This window comes from Anastrepha obliqua, chromosome 1, assembly GCF_027943255.1.
Source record: "Anastrepha obliqua isolate idAnaObli1 chromosome 1, idAnaObli1_1.0, whole genome shotgun sequence".
NCBI lineage: Eukaryota > Metazoa > Arthropoda > Insecta > Diptera > Tephritidae > Anastrepha > Anastrepha obliqua.
Window position 1 is genome coordinate 16125166 of NC_072892.1, and position 21533 is coordinate 16146698.

Sequence of the window (21533 nt, forward strand, 5' to 3'; positions counted from 1 at the left end):
CCGATTATTCTCTTCCAAGACGTCAATCGTCTCGGGCTTATCTGCGTAGACAAGCGACTTCACATAGCCCCACAAGAAATAGTCCAGCGGTGTTATATCGCACGATCTTGGAGGCCACGCCACAGGTCCACGGCGCGAGATAATGCGCTCACCAAAAGTTTCCTTCAATAAATCGATTGTTGCGTTGGCTGTATGGCATGTAGCGCCGTCTTGTTGGAACCAAAGGTCGTCCACATCAACATCGTCCAATTCAGGCTCGAAAAAGTCATTAATCATGGCTCTATAGCGCTTTCCATTGACTGTAACATTATGGCCGGCGTCATTTTTAAAGAAATATGGACCAATGATTCCCTCTGCCCATAGAGCACACCAAACAGTGATTTTTTGAGAATGTAACGGCGTCTCAGCAATGGCTTGTGGATTATGTTCACTCCAAATGCGACAATTTTGCTTATTGACATACCCATTCAACCAAAATTGAGCTTCATCGCTGAACAAAAACCATTATTTTCGAACCGCGCGAACCGAACCATTATTTTCGTAATATTATAAATTTGCACGATTTGCAAACGTTGTTCAGGTGTAAGTCTATTCATTATGAAATGGCAAACCAAACTGAGCATAAATCAAGTGACAGCTGTCAAAAAGACCATCTACGAAAAAAGTAGTGCCAACTTGAAAACCTAACCTCTAAAAAAACAAGCTTTATGATGACATGAGTGGGCTATCGAGTCTTAACCTTTACTTCCTCGTGTGCTGTAGCTAAAGTTGAGAAAGACTTGAATATCCCGACTATTCGTTAACTGAAAATCTGCTAAGCGCTCGGAGAAATATTTGCTTAAAAGAAAAAACCACGAACCTATTTAAAAGTGTGAAACATTGGCTCGCCGAGGCTTGAGCAAAATGTAATTAATTTTTAAGGTGATGAGAAAATTGTAAAACAGTTAAATAATAAATTTCCTAAGTAACAAAATGTTAACTAAAGTCCCATGTTTGTTATCTAATAAAAGCAAAACAATTCAAACAACAATTTGTTCTACCTTCTGCACTGAAATTATTTCTTAGATCTCATAGTTATAAATTCATGTTTATGCTTCGTCTTTCCTGCCAAAATCATGCAAGTCACTTATACGTACCGCATAACTAACACAACAACAATAATGCCAACTTATTTTCAATTAAATACTAAACAAAATATTTCATCCTAAAGCTGTTACGATTAACTCATTATAGACCGCCTGCTGGTCGGTCAGTTGAGAAGTCAATTCTATTATTTCATTTAATCCGCCTCTTCCACATTCTCATGTTTCGTTAAGAAGCCAACTGAACGTGACCGATAAATTTTCGGTGTTCAGCAATCATGTGGAATTGACTTGGTAAATAATATAATTTAATATTTAATATCGTGAAAGTTGGTCATGTGTGGCACAGCTGCACTGCAATTTTCTCACAGGACACAATTCCGATGTGTTGCGTAAGTGGTTGTTTAGTGGCTGTTAGGACAGCTTTTGATCAAATATTAATAGAATATTATTTATTGATGATTTAATGCTTATGGAATTTTGAACCAACGATTATTATGAATGAGTGCGTTTTTGTAAAAGTGACTAACATTTATGACGACCAACCTCAACGCTTAGGTAAGAAGGAAAAATTTTGAATGATTTTTATATGATTGAACTCAATATAGGTATGTGCAATAAATTCGGGTATGGCAAGAATGTACACAATAAAATTTGTATATTTCCCTTGCAGTCATTTTTTAAAATATTCACCATGCGCTTTATAAAGGGTGGTTAAGTTTCAATGGCCGGTGTTGATTTTGAATAAAATATGTACATTTTTTTTTTTTTTAATTATTGTCATTTATATTTATTATGATAATATTGGTATGGTTCAATTATATATGGAACAAAATATCGGCCAAATGGCCGCCGCGGCCTCGGTGGCACACCTCCATCCGATGGTCCAAATTTTCGATGACGCTGAGGCATAATTGAGGTTCTATGCCGTTAATGTGCCGAATTATCTCATCCTTTAGCTCTTGAATTGTTGCTGGCTTATCGACGTATACCTGTTCTTTCAAATAACCCCAAAGAAAGAAGTCCAACGGTGTCAAATCACATGATCTTGGCGGCCAATTTACATCGCCGCGACGTGAGATTATTCGGCGCAAAAGAGCCATTGTTTCCATATCTTCCAATTCGGGATATAAAAAGTTCGTTATCATCTCACGATAGTGAACACTATTCACAGTAACTACCTGACCGGCCTCATTTTGGAAAAAATACGGCCCAATGATGCCGTCGGCCCATAAACTGCACCAAAAGTCACTCTTTGTGGGGGCATTGGTTTTTCGGCAATCACTCTTGGATTATCATTCGCCCAAATGCGGCAATTCGGCTTATTGATGAATCCACGAGGTGAAAATGTGCGTCATCACTGAAGATGAAGTGCGCGATAACCATTTTGATTTGAACGCCCGTTTTCATATAAGCCTGAGTAACTTTAACGCATTGCTCGATTGTGTGTCTTTCCATGATCCAAATTGAGTTAGTCTGAAATTGAAAAATGTCAAATGGAATGCAGAAAAGAGCTTGACGTTTAGGAGTAGTTTGCATTCAAAATCGGCCTTTGAAATTTAACCACCCTTTACAATTTTTTATTACTTCAGTGAAGGCAACCCAAAATATTTTCAGGCATGAAAGTTTTATAAAAAAATATCAAATTTTAGTTATATTTCTTAGAGCATATTTAAGCATATTTTAGAACAGTTTAAGTACTTAACACACTTTGCGATAAATTAGTACATCGCTGATACGTTTAGAAGTAATAATAAAAAATTCGAAAAAGAAATGAATATCAAAGTGGCCATCCACAGCGTATTCAAAGCTTATACGGAGAGACACACCGCGCCTACGCACCACATTGTGGTACCATGACAATTTGAATGAATAGTCGGAGCTAATAAAGAGTATTGATAGGTCTATATTTGGTTTTTGTTTTTTTAAATCTCCATTTATTTCATACAATCTTAGCATAACAATAACAATAAGTACTATTTTTACCTACAATTCAAAGAAGAATAACCTTGGAGTAAGAACTCCCAGTGGAATTCGTTACTTAATAACGTTCATCATGTAACATACATATGTATATATAATATTATACAATTGTATAGCTTTTGGATTTACATATTTTACGTTTTAAATGTGAAACAAATTAAACTTGTATAAACTTGGCAATAATAAAATAAAACTGTGTATTTGTTAATTATTAAAAGCACTATTTTAAATATTTAAATTCACGCCTTAAGTTCATGAATGATTTCAAAAGCATATATTCAGAATTTAAGGCTATATTTTAAGTTCATAAATGATTTTAAAAGCGTATCTTCAGATTTTAATGCCGTATTTTAGGCCTTAAAAAGTTTTTAGAAGCATATATTGGGCTGCCCTGACTTCAGCCTAGCTTCAGCCTTACCTGTACTTCAGGTAGATAAAAGCTTTTAAATTGTTACATTAGCTTTTCACTGATTTTAAATCACTTTGTCGCTTTCATATTCTGAAAATTTCTGTTAACCACATATGCACATTCATATGTATGTAGTCATATGCGTTATTTGCTCTCCATTACATCTGCCTACCCATCGAGTCATGTTACTCATACGCCCCGGCATGGGCACCGCAATGGCACAATGCACTGATTTATTTATAACTAAATCCGATTGTGGTTTCAGAATTCCATTATACCGGTTCTCTTGATTATATAACTCTCTTGAGTAGTTAAGCTACATTATTTCATAACCAGCTGCCTCCTCTCAGCTTTTCTATTCTCTTACTTAAATCCAAATCAATCCAAAAACGTGTTCAATAAATTTTTTCGTATGACAATCATGCGAATTTGTTTTGTTAAACAGGACATTTTCATGTTTTGATTGTTGGTCAAGCATAGCAGCTGGAATGGTAACTTGCCAGTGTAAATGTGGCAGAGCTATGTGTGGAAATTTCCTTCTCCATTTACAGACCGCAAAGCCCGTTTGTGAAGTGAAGCGTGAATGGCAGATGTTGAGCGCTTATTATGGTCGTATTTGCTCACATAATTGTAGGCTATTATTTATTGATAATGTGATGCTTTTTCATCTTCCATATAGTTTCTAACAAAAAGCTTAGAATGCATGAGTAATTTACCATAACAGTTAATAGACTTTGAAAAATTCGCTCAGCACTACAATGAACAGCATTCATTGGCTGTAATATTTTTAGAAACAGCTGCATCTTCGAAGGATGAAAACCTTAAAATCTTTGTAACTATACCACCCTCTCTAACCACCATTGATTCGTACGCCTACGATTTTTTCTCACATATTTCTTTTGAAGCACACTTTCGATTTTTTTTTACGGGCGAAAAACCGAAGTCAACCAAACAAAATTGGGAAAACTCAACGGTATTTTGTAGTCACTTGAAACATGCACTTAATTGTACTAAAATTCAAGAGGTTATGAAACCACATATTCAGGAAAATTTCGAAGCTGTTGGCAGAATAGTTTAAAGTTTTGATGAAATTTTAGAAAAATTTTGATTCTTGATTTCGATATCCAGATAGGGTTTATTTAAACGTCTATGATGGGTATTATTCCTACCGCACCAGCGGTTCCTACTCAGACCAATTTTCTTACATTAACTTCCTTGTTTTTGTCCTATAAGAACTCTCTTCTATATCCAAAATATCTGCCTTGATTTGGGGCTCCAATGGGCAGTCTTCGGTAGGTCTAAAGGGTCGATTTGACCACAGAGCAATTATCCCTTAGCGGTAGATTCCAAGAGCGCTTATCAACAAAGTTTTGCCCCAAATATTATTTTACCTTTTTGGAGAATTATAAAGCTACTTTTTGCAGCTCGAGCGATTGTTCTTTGAAGAGTTTTGAGGGTTGTAAGCCTTTCTTGATTTAAATTTAGTTAATTTTTAGGAGGGCAAAGACTAAGCGCCTGTCGTAGCCGAATGGTTTCGTGCGTGTCTCTCATTCGGAATTCAGAGAGGACGTAGGTTCGAATCTCGCTGATAAGCCAAAATTAAGAAAACGTTGTTGCTAATAGTGGTCGCCCCTCGGCAGGCAATGGCAAAACTCCGAGTGTATTTTTGCCATGAAAAAGCTCCTCATAAAAAATATCTGCCGTCCGGAGTCGGTTTTAATCTGTAGATCCCTTCACCTGTGAAACAACATCAACACGCATACCACAAATAGGAGAAGGAGCTCGGCCAAATATCCATAAAGGGTGTACACGCCAGTTATATATATAAAAACTAAGCGTCTTGTGTATAAAAAGCGAAATTAAGTCTTAAACCTTTCTGTAATATGCGCCCAAGCTGTGACTTTGTGATAAAGCTCACACCAGCAGCAATTTTTCTGCAATTCAAAGGTGTTCTTTGCTCGAAAAATCAAATCTGGCCTAAAGCTTACTTGCTGTGCATGCAGCTCATCATCCCACAACTTTTCATATGGCCAATATCGACAACCGATTGGTAGTCAAACCCAAGCACACTCCCCTATGAAGACAGCTCTTATAATAAAATCTATGTAGCACAACATTTATTACGGTAAAACTCATGGTATGCTCCCCTGAAGGTAATTTTGCCATTCCACGCCCGCCTCCCGATTTCTTGCGCGCGCTGTAGTCATTCGCGCAGTTTTCATTCAGTTGTGCAGCGAGTTTTGTCGTGTTGAGCTTCTTTTAATTAGTGGTAACTTTTTGCGATATGCTGCAGGTGTTTTCACTGAACTCTATTATTTATGCTGTTTTATTGTTGTCAGTTGTTTTTGTTCACATTGCTCAGATCCTCATTGTCACTCAGGTGAGCTTAAGCTGTCAACCCAAATACTTTTCCTGCTTTTCTATATTTTTTTTTTTTTCAGTTTTAGTTTGCAATTTTATTTGTTTGCGTGTTCGTCGGTTTATTTGTTTCAGTTTTTGTCCACAATGGCTGACTAACTTTTGTTTCTGCAGCTGCCAAGCTGCTGCCAAGGCAACTTACACTGCCGCAGTACTCGTACTCCTGCAAAATGCGCAGAATTATTCCCAGACATGCACTAAAATTCATATTCAGAATTTTCTGAATAAGTTTGAGGGAAGTGTTGCTACGTTCAGGTGACGCTGTTGCATTGTATTTCGTTATTCTATGAGCCAGAACTGGTTAATTAGAAACAAATGAATGACATGAACGGAATGCTTATAGGTGAACTCATAAAAGTAGGAAATGAGAAAAAAAAACATTTCCTGTAAATTTAGCCCAAAACCATTTTTGTCGAGATTTCATAATTATGTTAGAATTTTATTTTAATTATGCCAGTACTAGAAAAATCATGCATTACCTATATTTCTGAGATATATAACTCATACATTTCATCGGTTTATAAAATAAATTTGCTAATGCTTAATATTATTATTATATTTTTCATTCCACTTGTTTACTAACTAAACTCGGTTTATAAAACAGGGGACCTTTTATTTTTCTATTCTATTATTCATTAATATCTATGTTTTTCCCTTCCAGGCTATTCTCCGTAATCCACTTCTTTCAACACTTTTTCCGGTCCTCGAAGCATTTCTGGTAGGCACTTTCCCTGAACGCTTCCGGGTATGTGGTCTTTATCTTCTTTTCATGATAAATTTCCATTCTTTTTTCATTATTTTAAGCTTTGGAAACACAAAACAGCTACAGAGCGCAAACTCAGCTTACTACGGCAGCTAAAGCCAGTATCGCAATTGTTGCATCAAAAATTTCCAAGGCAGCACAAAACTTAGTTAGTGGGGGTGCGCAAATGTTGACCAAAGAAACCAAAATACAGTAGGAGAGAAACCACAATCCTCCTGTTCATCAGTAAGGTAACCAAAATCCTGTTGATGGAGACAAAACGACAACCAAATCTTGTAACTTGAGACGAAATGACGACAAAACCAAAATCCTGTTGCTGCAGATGAAACGATGGTAAAAATAATGCCTAAAGACATCAAAATCTTGCAAAATCTTTGGCAGCTAGACGATTAAGGTCACTACTCCTTTCTTCGACAGACTGGGGCAGTGCGCCAACCTAAATCACATCAATTTTCTCCCCTATAGCAACAGCTCTTGTTGGCTGTATGCAAATATCTGCCTGTTGGAGGTCTCATAATGGGGTCAAAATAGCGCTTTAGTGGTACTTGAGGCGTGCCAGACTGGCACTTCAACCATTTAACCTACCTAAGGCATTTTTTCACTCAAGAGAGGGCCGTTTTGGATGATTGGAATAAAAGAGCATTTTGAAGATTGTTTTAGAAAATTATTTGCACTACAACTGCACTTGGTTGGTTGGTTGGTTTAAGTGGGAAATCATCCGCATTACTTTGTTGCCACATCTTCGTTACCAACATGTTTAACGGTTATTTACAGCACGACTATATCCAGTCTGTGCGGTTTAGGAACCTTATTAGGTTGTTGGGGTCTAAGCCAGACAGTTGCTCGAGACTCTCGAACAGCGGTTTGCCCAGGGTTAACATTCTGTCCTTCCATAGGGCAGGGCATTCACAGAGGAAATGGAAGATTGTTTCCTTTTTCTCCGGTTGTTTATAACTGTGACAGTATGTGTTGTGAGGGATACTCATTTTGGCTGCTTGTTCTCCGATAGACTAGCAGCCAGTTATTACTGCCGTTAGATTCCAGGCGTCCCGTTGTTTTATGTTTATCAATATTGACGATTGCTTAAGGTTGTAGGTGGGCCATAACGTTCTGCTAATTTTGAATTTCATTTGGTCTCTCCATCTACAATCCGCAATTCGAAGGTATTTTAGGAAAATTGTATCCTTGACTACACCAAATGGTGTAAATACCGATTCTGCCAGATCGTTGTTCGAGGCAGATCCCTCTCTTGCCAGTTTAACTGCTTTTCCGTTACGTTCAATGCTCCGATGCCTGGGACCTAGAGTAAGGTAACTTTATAGCTTTCACAACCGCAATAGTTGTAAGAAAAATCTACTAAATATTTCGATGAAACTTTCTGTCATAAAACTGTACTATTGACAACTCTAAAAATCACGGTAAAAATATGACGAGTGAACAAGAAAATGAGTGTAGTAAAATTATGAGACCGTTCGATGTTTTACTTACATAATTGACTTAGTTCATTTGACTTGCAGTTTTTGCAATAAAAACAAATTTTTATTTTTTGTTTGTATCATTGCGGTGAGATTACACTGTGCGACAGTGAAATTATACTTTTATAGAGACCTAGTACAACTTGTAGGTATAGTAAAACTAAGAAACATGGTATAGGAGAAATTTCCAATACACCCCCAAAATCTCATTTTATGGCCATAAAACCGTTTTTCAGTAGGTTGATGTGAACAATCCCTCCTAACTTCGCCAATTTCCATCCGATTTCGAATTTGTTTTTTTAGTTCGAAAGAACAAGAACAAGCTTTTTTGACAGTGTGTTGACATTTTTTCTGAAATGACAACTGACGAGACTGTAGACGGAGGTATTCGGAATTTTTTTATTTTTTCTCTATTTTTTCAACTTTGACATCATTTTTGCGATATTATCCGATATTGAGGATATTTTTTAGTAGACTACTGTTATAGTGAATTTAATTCTGCGTCGAATGAGCTATATTTGACTGTAATTGAATTAAAATTCATAGAGTTGCGCGAGTTGTGCGAGTTTTAAGATTTTCTTTTTTTTACTAATTTTATAGGAAGTGTCAGTATAAACACATCATCAGTACGAAACAGTACAGGTTTAAAATTTTAAAAGATGTCGGGAAAAACTAATCTTCATTTCAAAAATGTTTGCTAGACCTGCTCCGTTTATAAGTTATCACTTGTTTTACGTTTCAAGGACCAGCAGTAATCAGCAAGCATGTTGATGGAGTTCTTCCCTTGAAAACGTTTTTCGATGACTCCTATCTCCTGGTGAAATCTTTCACCCTGTTCATCGCTCATCTGGCCCAGGTTTTCCGGGAAAAAATTCAAATGTGAGTGCAGGAAGTGTATCTTGATGGACATATTGCATTCCATTTTTTCGTACGCACTCAAAAACTCTTTGACGACTTCAACATAATCAGAGCTCTTTTTATTTCCAAGGAACTTCTCACACAATGATTTAAAACTTTCCCATGCCCGTCTTTCCACTGCACTGAGCTTACTCGTAAATTTCTCATCTCGCATGAGTTTTCAAATCTGAGGCCCGACAAGGATCCCTAAAATTGTGATGACTCTTATAAACGGAGCAGGTCTAGCAAACATTTTTGAAATGAAGATTAGTTTTTCCCGACATCTTTTAAAATTTTAAACCTGTACTGTTTCGTACTGATGATGTGTTTATATTGACACTTGCTATAAAATTAGTAAAAATAATAAAATCTTAAAACTCGCACAACTCTATGAATTTTAATTCAATTACAGTCAAATATAGCTCATTCGACGCAGAAATTAATTCACTATAACAGTAGTCTACTAAAAAAACATCCTCAATATCGAATAATATCGCAAAAATGATGTCAAAGTTGAAAAAATAGAGAAAAAATAAAAAAATTCCGAATACTTCCGTCTACAGTCTCGTCAGTTGTCATTTCAGAAAAAATGTCAACACACTGTCAAAAAGGCTTGTTTTTGTTCTTTCGAACTAAAAAAACAAATTCGAAATCGGATGGAAATTGGCGAAGTTAGGAGGGATTGTTCACATCAACTTACTGAAAAACGGTTTTATGGCCATAAAATGAGATTTTGGGGGTGTATTGGAAATTTCTCCTATACCATTTTTTTTAGTTTTTCTATAGCCACAAATCGTGCTAGGTCTCCATAAAAGTATATTTAATTTTTTTTTTTTGCCACACCGTGTTATTTATTTTATTTACCATATTTATTTATTAAGCCAATGAAAATAATGGTTGCTTCCATATGTAGAAGTTCGCGCAAGTGGGGAAAGTTATTGATCGCCATTCACTTCGGAGTGGCTAGCACGATTTTTCTACATATGGTTCAAACAGCTCACAACTTCTGGGATAGCTTTCGAACACCCGTTGGGGTAATGAACCAACGTGAAAAGGCGAAGCATACCATGATAGCTGGTTGTGCGCTGGGTTTGAGACGCGCCACTTAAAAATCCCTCCTAACGAAAACATGTATAAAGCCTCGTATGAGAACTTCCTATACTGCTGATGACCCCTGCAAGCGAACTAATGACTGCGATCTGCCCGGCTGGTTGATGTCCTCGTCAGAGAAAAGTGACAACAGTGCCATTCAAGAGATGCGATGAACGGACCAAAACAGGAAATACATAGGACCTTGTGACGTCTGTTACAGCTGTCATGTAAAGGAGAGCAAATTCTGTGTCGGATTTGTTGTGGGAGAGAGACCACGTCGCCAAGTACTGTCGTTCCCTCCGGTGGACGAGCATCTCACAATAATCCGCATCAAAGCCATATTTTTTATATCTCGCCTATTTGCACCCACGCCCCGACGGAAGAGAAGGACGTCACGCCCAAGTTCCGTTCTATGAGCGCCTGGAATTCCTATGAGCGCTGCCCCGCCATGACATAAAAATCGTACTTGGCGACTTCAACGCCAGGATGGACAAGGACTGAATTTTTAGTCTCACAGTCGGAAAATTCCGCCTGCAGCACCAGATTCCAACATAAGAAAATACACCATGCAACTTTGCTGTCTCCTGATCAAAAAACGCGAAACCCGATCGATCATGTTGTGATAGATGGAAGACATGCTACTATCGTTTTAGATATACGTACGATCCGAGGACCCAACCCAACCCAACCCAACCTTGTTGCAGCGAAAGTACGCCCACGCCTCTGTGCAGCAGAAAACGTAGGTATATCTTACTATGCAAAGAATGTTCAACATCGAAAAACTGCACTCACAACAGACAACCAGAAGATTCACCACGGAGCAACATTCCTCGTTCTCTACCTACCGCCGCCGAAGAAAAAATTGGATTCCGGCGAGCCCGAAAAAACAGATGGTCGACTAGGAACATCATGCTGCCGCAGAAAGAAAGGATGCCGCCTATAGAGCCACGCTGCGATCGAATGCAACGCGAGCCATGTGGGATCACTACCGAGAGCTAAGAAAGGAAGAGAGCAGTATTATCCGAAAGAAGAAACGAGAGGTCGGAGTACATGAGTGTTTTTGTTTGTTTTTTGTTTAGTCAGGAGGTGTCAATCAAAATTTCTGAAACATCATCAAAGTTGCCGTCACACCAATGGTATGTAGAGCATGCCCACTAACACTATAACATTCCTCCTCCTCGGATGATTTCCACCCTGGAACCGTGTTAAAATATGTTGAAGATGGAGCCGCGTTTATGTCACAACAGGTTCTTGCGTTCAGGTTCCGCTCCTATGGGCGTATGGAGATTTTACGCCATCGATAGTATTCATCCCTCCCACTGGCTTCGAAAGCGGTTGTGAAGAGAGAAAATTCAATAGTCCCACACTCACAAACTATTGTCTTGTGTTCTGTTCGGTACTGTTGTAAGTGTTTGGCTCAAGCGTCTGTGTCTGTCGTCGGTTTGTCTAAAACAGTTCATCTCCACTGCCCACCTGCTAGCAAAGGTACCAAAGACTTTGTAATCAACGAATAGGCTTTTCATTTATAAGGTTGTTTGGTACTTTTTCCCCCTTCCTTTTCTCCTAAGCACTGTCGAATTATGACTTAACTGGACTAAGTACATTGCATAAAAATAATCTAGCTGGTCTTTCTACCTAATTAATTTAGTATCTTAATATTATTGAATACTTAGTCTATCTTTCTGCGTCTACTGCTGCTGCCGCTGTTGTTGGTGCAGTAACAACTGCTGCTGTCGTTTCTGGGATTTACTTTCCCAGTCAATGCGGTTGAGCCTCGTCACGACTGTAGCCGCGAACGTTTTTGCGGCACCCCATTTAGTGATGGTCGAGCACATATCCTGGACGGCGATCTGGTGTCTAATTTCCAGAGCATACTTAAGTTATGGAGGGAACACTTCTCGAACCTGCTAAATAGTAATAGCTGCGCATGTCACAGAAAATGTGAAGATCCTGATACCCCAATCATTGACGACGAATGAGAATAATAGATTCTTAAAGGCTAAGTAGACATATTTGAAATTTAGTAGGCTTAAAAAATTGAATAAAATAAAACTAAGAGATTTTATTTCACTCTTGTAGTAGGATCTTTCGAGCATAAATGGATTTAGAGCGATCAACATAGAAAAACTCCGAACTAGCAAAGCTCTGGCCGGAATATTTTAAATATTTATATATATATATATACTAGCAAACCCGGCCCGCTTCGCTGGGCAAAGACACGGCGGGTCCACGTTTTGGCATATATTTCGAGACCTTAGTGATCAATAGGTATGAAAATGACCCCGTATTAAAGTACTTATCAACAGCTTTCATTTGATACCCATATTGTACATACACAACCAAAGGTTACCCGGGTCCACGTTTTGACCATTTTCTCGGCAATTATTCGAATTTTTCTCACCTTTTAAACCTTCCCTAGACCTCCACGAATAATTCAAGACCAAGATAAGATAAATCCGTTCAGCCGTTCTCGAGTTTTAAGCGAATATAGGGACAGATTTTCACATTTATATATATAGAAAGATGTATATTAAAATATTACAGAAACTCCTCTCAAGAAGCACCGGGTAGTCAACGTATAAAATCATAAATGAAATACAAAGATAAAATTATTCTCCTGTTCTGCAAAGATTTTAATAAGCATCGCGCTTCATAGTTAGGAATAATACCCGAGAAGCGGAAAGTAAGCAACGCGAAATTTAAGAATACTTTCTGGATTCGTTCAACTCTAGCAGCGTGACACGTATAATACGGAGACCAAGTAAAGATGCATACTTAAGATTTGCAACGTACAAATGTCAAATAGAAAAGATTCAGCGTTTAAGAGTCGGAGCAATCTGATTGTTACTGATATTTGAATACTTTCTTCTTTCTGAATGCAGCACAAGCAACAATAGAAATCTGCTCGCGTAGTCAGAGAGCGAAAATTTTTAAATTATTACTCTGAACGTAGGTTTCGCGCTAAAATTTGCCTATTTATAAGGAAATCGCATTTTAGTTGTTATACAGGGTGGGCCATATAGCGTTTGCTTTTTGAACCACCTATTTTTTTGAGAATCGTAAAACAAATGGCATGTCAAATGTGTTCATAATTTACTTAAAGGTTTGACATTTACGAAATGGGACGCTATACGCTTGAACAAAATTGGGAAATATTGAAAACCTATTTCCAAAGTGGTGAGTATTCTTATTCTTCCGCGGTTACAGTAAATGGCGAGCATTACCGTGACATGCTCAACGAGTTTTTGTTTCCAAAAATTGAAGAGGATCACATGGACGACATTTGGTTTCAACAGGGCAGTGCAACTTGTCACACTGCCAAAGTTACACTCGAACTTTTGACTACCGTTTTTGAATTCCGATATCAATTGGCCGCCTCGGAGCTATGATTTAAGCCCGTTGGTCTATTTTTTGTGGGGAGCCGTTAAGGACAAATGCTATGCGAACCATGCAAAGACGATTCATGCTTTAAAACACGAAATCGAAGTTGCCATTCATGAAATTGGAGCCCAAACCATCGAAAATGTGCTTAAAAATTGGGTTGATCGATGGCCCTACTGTAAAGCCAGTCGTGGCAGTCATTTGAACGATATTATTTTTCATTCATAAATGACAATGTTCAATCTTTAAGAAAAAAAAAGTTTGAAAAAATATTGATTAGTTTTTTTTTTTTTATAGCCGATTCAAAAAGCAAATTTTACATGGCCCACCCTATACTAATGCACAGTACAACAACCACTTTGGGATGAAGGTGCCAATAAAGACATCTAGGAAAACCTTCAAGGGTTTTTGCATTATCTTTCTCATAATAGACTTCAAAGAAGTTAGCTCTATCATATCCTTAAACGCTAATATTGAACATTTTGCTTATGCAGACGACGTGCTGATTTTCTCGAAAACTACCGAGTTAACAACTGTCAAAAACTCATTCACTGACTTCCTCTCTTAACTCGAACTTGGGTCGAAATCATCAGGAGCAAGTATGTCTATTAACAAAAGCTCCACTTTTCACATTTGCTGTAAGCATAAGTGTACTTTCCCCTCAATATTCTTTTCTAACGTCACACTTCCTCACACTAACACCCCTAAAGTACTCGGAATTATATTTGATATAAAATTAACTTTTAAGCATCATTGTGAACATATTATACTATGTTTATTATCAAGACTAAATATAATTAAGTACTTGTCTTCAACACACTGTTAGGTCATACACAAACGCTGGTAAATATAACTAGAGCTTTGAAATTATCTAAGATAGACTTCGGATTAGCTATTTACGGACATTGCGCATACACCCATCTTAAACGCCTAGAAGCGCCTTATCACGGTAGCGGGTAGAAGGAGCATTAGCGCCTTTCCTACTTCTCATATATGGCATATATGGCATATATACCATCTTAGCGGAAGCTGATTTACCTACCCTTGTGGAAAGGGTATCAAATAACAGGCTGATGTGCATCCCTAGAGTTTCATATTGCAGAAACAAGCTTTTGTTTGAATGTGTTCCTTCATGTCTACACAAAACAAGTAAAAACGGTCGAAAATCAACGATTTCAGAAATTTTAAATCAAGTCAAAAAACTAAACATACTTATATCACCTATTATCGTAGAAAAACCAACTCATCCAGAATAGGTCATACCAAGCCATTTGGTCATAAATAATTTACTGCACGCTCAAAAAAATGCTAATGGCCCCGATGAATTCAAACAATTATATCTAGAAACTGTTACTCCTTCGAAATCAGACTGGGAAATATTATTTACTGACGGATCTAAAACCGATACCTGTACTTCGTTTGCGGTAACAAACGAAATAGGTACCACTATAACCATTGGAGTTTTACCAAGTTACTGCTCAATTTTCACTGTTGCGCTACTTGAAGCGGTATACTTTGCTTCCCAAAAAAACCATAAATACATAATATGCAGTGACAGCGAGTCGACAATCGAGGCTATTCTGAACCCAGATAATAAGTTCCCAGTAATCACAAAAATGCGCAACATGCTCACTAGGCCGGATCGATTTGTGGGGAGGGAAAACATCCCCCATTGCTCTGTGAAAATCGTATTCTAGGGATCAAGATAAGAAACTTTGCCGAAGGAACCATACCTCTAAAACGAATTCTGATGTCCCCCAATTTGGGTCGAACTTTTTAGTTTCTTTTCTCATGTAAAGGCCAAAAATGGTGATATTTTGAAATGATTGTATGGGGAACCCCCCAGGGGAGTTCCAGGGGGTGTGCCACTGGCATGGGTGGATCGGCCGTCCAAAGTTAGTGGGGGTCGGTCATACATTTGGACTCGATTGGAGCACTCTAAATGGGTCAAAGTGGGATTTTTCGTTCGACCCAAATTGGGGGACATCAGAATTCGTTTTAGAGGCATGGTTCCTTCGGCAAAGTTTCTTATTTTGATCCCTAGAATGCAATTTTCACAGAGCAATGAGCGATTTTTAAATCGACCCGCCCTAATGCTCACCCAACAAAAAGGTTCAGTCAAACTTATATGGGTTGCTGTTCACAATTGCATCAAAGGTAACGAACAGGCCGATAGTACAGCTAAGGAGGCAACCAAAGAACCATTACACATGTTCGAGTACACTCTTCCAGAAGATATAAAAAAACTGGTAAGGCGTACCAATTATGAAAGATCCTTGAACAAATGGAACCAGTACCAACATCACTCCAAATCCTTCAATATCTCGAGATCCAAAAACCAATACCAGTCAAATTCATCATGCCGGTATATTAAGACCGTTGTTCGTCTGAGAATTCGCCCTACAATTTTAAACCACTCGTATTTGCTAAATGGTTTGCCGAAACCCCCGTGCCCGTTTTGTGAATTCAATTCATGGATATATGTTCAGGACTCCAAAATATAATATTAGATCATTGGTGTTTAAAAATTTCAAACCATCTGAACTTCTGAAGCAGACAACGGACTATAATATTAGTATCATAAATAAATTTTTATCTCGCTGTAAATTAAAAATTTAACTTCATAAATTATCTGGTATATATAGTACTGGTTACATCCACATACCTTCGATTGCACTAGCCTCATAATCTCCAGTATAGCTACAAAATATTATTACCTTGAAGCTAGCAGTTAGTAAACTTAGTATAATATAATTATTTCTTTCTTTCTTCTTTATCTAAATTACCAATTAACCAATTAAATCAATAGCCGAAGGCCTTAGCAGCCATTGCGTGTTCCTTTTTTTCATACCTTTTAAGTGGAATAATTATTTATAATTATTACTCTTTTCAATAAATAAATAAAATATTTTTGGAATCCCTAATCATTGAATTTATAATAGCGAAGTGTCTTTTTATTTATTTATTTTTTTTTTTTTTTTTTTCAAAATATTATTATACGTTTCCACATTTTTTAGCTATAGCTTTTCATCACTCACACTTTAGAACTGATCAAGCTTAAGTAAACTTTTAAATAAAATGTGCTCCAACTTATTTAAAGCCAGCCTAAACTGGACAATGAGTGTGCACATCTGAGCTAAAATACAGTACAATATGTACATATGTATGTATGAATGTACTGAGGTATAATAAGTCCAGTGAATTGTGTTATATCATTTCCAGATACCTGTTCGAAATAAATTGTTTACAAAGATCGTTTGCTGATTTTGAATGTTGTTAGCAGTAACGAGCAAGTTTTGGACTATAATGCAAATCCTCATAGAAAGAAATGTTGATTTTAACGATTTGCCTGCAAGCCCGTGGGCATTTGTTGTTTTAAGCATGGACAAAGGCACACTCAACCAGGTATTGCCTATACGGGAGTGCATATGTATGTGTTTATGTATGTATGTGAGAGGAAAGTGCGCTGAAAAATGTTGCCGCCTGATGACGGCAAAAATTTTATTTGCTATTTAAAACACTTGTGGTGCTCGTCGTTACCCTGCAGGGAAAAATACTTACTAAATGCGGGCTACAATAGCAGACGATCAGTTTACTCCAAGCTTCCTTGTTTCCTTTTTTTTCATGGTAGCAAGTGATATTTTTAAAACGGCTATAGTCTAAGGTCATGCATAAGCAAAACACCAGTTAAAATAGCACTTCGTACTAGCAGAAACAAAAATTCTGCTCGAATATGTTTCGAAAATAATCGGTTTTAGACCAGTTAAAATATAACACAAAAAATCATAGATGCGAACATTTCAAAATGTGGTATTCTATTTCAAATTAAAATTGAAAGCAGAATATGTGTTTTTATTTAAGGCACCTTTCTGGTTTAGAATTTCGAAAAAATCGATTTATTTCATGCTATGATAGTTTATACTTTCAAAAATATACTTGCAAATTTTTATATTGAAACTCGTTGTAGTTTAGACGTTACAGTCCTTTAAAACGAGACCGGTTTGGAGGACGACGCACAGGGGTTATGTACGCGTTAAGGGGTTATGTACCTTGTGTTGGACTAAATCATCGAAAATTTGTTTATGGCATATTCTAAAAGCGCATCATCTTAAAACTAAAAAAAAAAAAAATAGAAAGTCACTCACAAGGTATATAATCCCTTAGCCGTGTTTGTCTCGAAACTATTTTTGTCGCGTTGGCGTTGGTAATTTCTCAAAAAGTGCTGAACCGACTGATTTGAGTTTTTAATATGTTATTTAGTAGACCTGTGGCTCTCACGGGTAGCAGAATTATAATTTTATTATCAATTTTTTATTTTTTTAAGAGCGAGAACGTGAAAAAAATCCTTTTTATTTATTTATTTATTTAATATAATGAAATCTATATATATAAATGTGAAAATCTGTCCCTATATTCGCTTAAAACTCGCGAACGGGCTCACCTATCCAAACCAAATTTTTAGGCTTTGTTTGGACCATCTACCGAGGTTTGTGTTTTAAAATTTTAAGAATCGGATACCAGGGTCTCGAGAAATAGGCCAAAACGTGAACCCGGGTAACCCTAGGATGTGTTTATACAATATGGGTAGCAAATGGAAGCTGTTGGTGAATGCTTTAGTTCAGAGTATTTTTCATGCCGCTCCGTGACTAGGGTCCCGAGATAGAGACCAACACGTGGACCCTAGAATGTGTTTGTACAATATGGATAGCAATTGGAAGCTATTGGTGAATGCTTTAGTACAGAGTATTTCTCATGCCGCTCCGTGACTGGGGTCTCGAGATATAGGTCAATATGTGGGCCCGGGTAACCTTCGGATGTGTATATACAATATGGGTATCAAATGGAAGCTGTTGGTGAATGCTTTAGTTCAGAGTATTTTTCATGCCACTCCGTGACTGGGGTCCCGAGATAGAGACCAACACGTGGACCCTAGAATGTTTTTGTACAATATGGATATCAATTGGAAGCTGTTGGTGAATGCTTTAGTACAGAGTATTTCTCATGCCGCTCCGTGACTGGGGTCTCAAGATATAGGTCAAAACGTGGGCCCGGGTAACCTTCGGATGTGTTTATACAATATGGGTATCAAATGGAAGCTGTTGGTGAATGCTTTAGTTCAGAGTATTTTTCATGCCGCTCCGTGACTAGGGTCCCGAGATAGAGACCAACACGTGGACCCTAGAATGTGTTTGTACAATATGGATATCAATTGGAAGCTGTTGGTGAATGCTTTAGTACAGAGTATTTCTCATGCCGCTCCGTGACTGGGGTCTCGAGATATAGGTCAAAACGTGGGCCCGGGTAACCTTTGGTTGTGGATGTGTAATATGGGCATCAAATGAAAGCTGCCGATAAGTGCTTTAACGTGGGGTAATTTTCATACCTATTGATGACTAGGGTCTCGAAATATATGCCAAAATGTGGACCCACCGTGTCTTTGCCCAGCGAAGCGGGTCGGGTTTGCTAATATACTTATAAATAAATATATTACATATTTGTGGCAGCACTAGCAACAATGCCTTCAGCTGCTTAGTGTATATAATAGATGTTACTATATTAGTATTAGTATAAATAATAATAAATTGTATAACCAAAATTAAATTTGATAGTTTAAGTTCATTAAATTTTGTTACTTAATTTAGCTTTACTGATATATTTGTATATTATTGAAATATTTTCTGCAGTAGGAGCTTTTAAAAGCTCTGATGGCGTATTCGATAAAAATGTTTCTCTCCTGATCTTGCTGAGTGCTGGGCATGTATCCAGGATGTGCGTAGATGTTGATGTGCTGTTACAATAAACGCAACCTGGATCGTAGCTTCTATTGAGAAGATGTTGGTGTGAAAGTGCACAATGTCCGAGGCGTAGTCTTGAGAAAACTTTGAGCGCTGGAATACTACATGTTGTAGGGTAGGTTGTTTTAGTTTTGTTTGGATTGATAAGGCGATACCGGTTATTGTAAGTGCTCCATAACTCTTTTTGTTGATTTTCTTTCATTTTGTAAATATAGCGTAATATATCGTTTTTCTCGTTTGTCTCTACGTAGTAGCAGGGCATATGTGGTACCTTTTTAGCTTCCTTATCGGCTACTTCGTTGCCGTGGATACCGCAGTGGCTCGGTACCCACATTAATTTTATTTTAGTCTTATATGCAATCAGGGTATCTCGAATACATGCAATTAGCGGGCTGACGTTATTTGGGTTCTGAATCGCCATTATAGTTGAGAGGCTATCGGTGCATATGGTATATTTTCCTTTTGACGTTACCGCCCATTTTGCTGCTGATTTCACAGCATAGGCTTCAGCTGAGAAAATTGAGCAGTAGGGTAATAGCAACCCTTTGCTTATAATGCAAGAATCGTCAGAAACGACTGCATACGCGGTATTAGCACAATCTTTTGATCCGTCGATGTATACGAAAATCCAACCGTTGGAGTGACCAAAAAAGAGGAATGTAGAGCCCATGGGGGATGTTTGCTGATTTTTACGCACCTTGGTTTTATGTCAGGATCAAGATGCGCTGTCTTTTGAACAACCCGATGGATAGCTGATTGCTTTTTTATATGCCGCGTAACCGCTTGTTTTACTTTGTTGTGTAATATTGGATTATGGGTATAAAAAAGTTTAGGTATCAGTCGTAATGTGCTCAATTCGAGTCTTTCTTGGATATGTGGCATGCCAGTTTCTGCAAGTATATTCTTTGTATTCGTCGTGGGAAAAGCTCTGATGCTGCGCCTGATAGCCGAATGGTATGGCGCGTAAAGTTTTTTAAGTGAGTTTCCAGCGTGGTGCCCATATATTGGAAGGCCGTAATCAATGGCTGATAGGAGTAGAGCCTTAGTTGTATTAGGATATTCGGATGAATATTTGATTTTTGCGATGAGAGGAATTTAATAATATTTAGTTTATCAAATAACTTTTTTCTTAAAACTAAGCAATGCTCCTTAAAGTTAAATTTGGGGTCAAAAATGATACCTAAAATCTTAAGTGTATTTACATTTGGTATTTTAGTATTGTATCTTAAACTAAATCCATCACATGTTTTTTTGTGGCAAATATGTAAAGTGTTACATTTTTGAAATGATATGTTGGCTCCCGATGTGAGAGACCATTCAGAAATTTTGTTTAAGATTTCTGTAAAAGTATCTTTGACTTGCGTCAAATCGAATCTTCTTGAAAAAATCAGACCGTCATCTGCATAAATACAATGTTCTACTGGGAACTGGGATATAATTTGGCTAATTTTATTAAAAGCGATCATAAATATTGTGACTGATATTGGATTTTCTAACGGAACGCAGTGTGAGTAGTTATTATTGAGTTTAACTCGGAATTTTCTATTGCTCAAAAACGTTTTAACAAAGTTGTAAATTTTTGGGCCTACTTTGCAGTTGGCTAGTTCTTGAAGGACGTTATGTGCACCGATACGATCGTATGCCTTCTCGAAATCTAGAGAGCTGTTAAATGCCCCTTATTGGCGATTGCGGTTGCCGCGGAGTGTTCGAAATGTAGTAGAGCATCTAAAGTACCATGCCCTTTTTTGAATGCTACTTGGTTGGCGCTAATTGACTTAGTTTTTTCTGAAAACCACATAATCCTTTTGGCTAATATTTTTTCTAATATCTTTCCTAAGCAGGGTAATAAGGATATGGGACGATAGCTGCTAATTTCCAACTGCGGTTTGAGAGGTTTAGCTATTGGTATTGCGTCTGCTACCTTCCAATTCTGTGGGTAAATACCTTGCGCAAAAATTTCGTTGTACAAGTTTACTATCCTTTTTTTAAAGGGAGAAGGACAGTTTTTCAACAAAGGGTATGATATCCTATCAAGGCCTGGTGTTTTTCCCTTAGAGTTGGCGACGGCTCTCTCAAACTCGTCAGTAGTGATATCAGACTCCAGATACTTTGCAGAGATACTTAGTTTTCCTTCAGGTTTATAAAGTCGGTTAGTAATGTTATTCTTTTTTTCTATGAACTCATACGGAAAGTTGGAATTTATAGAGTAGGAGCTCCAATATTTTGCAAATTCGTTCG

General features: G+C 37.5%; 1 protein-coding gene across 1 annotated transcript; it reads right to left on the minus strand.

Moving 5' to 3' along the window:
- Positions 1-19119: 19119 nt before the first annotated feature.
- On the minus strand, positions 19120-19965 carry LOC129240228 (uncharacterized). Its single transcript, XM_054875932.1, has one exon. It carries the CDS (start codon positions 19963-19965, stop codon positions 19120-19122), a length of 846 nt encoding a protein of 281 aa, XP_054731907.1.
- Between the last annotated feature and the right edge of the window lie 1568 nt (positions 19966-21533).

Excerpts from the sequence above, each read along its gene's own strand:
- LOC129240228 (XM_054875932.1), bottom strand. The coding sequence starts at position 19,965 with ATGGGCTCTACATTCCTCTTTTTTGGTCACTCCAACGGTTGGATTTTC.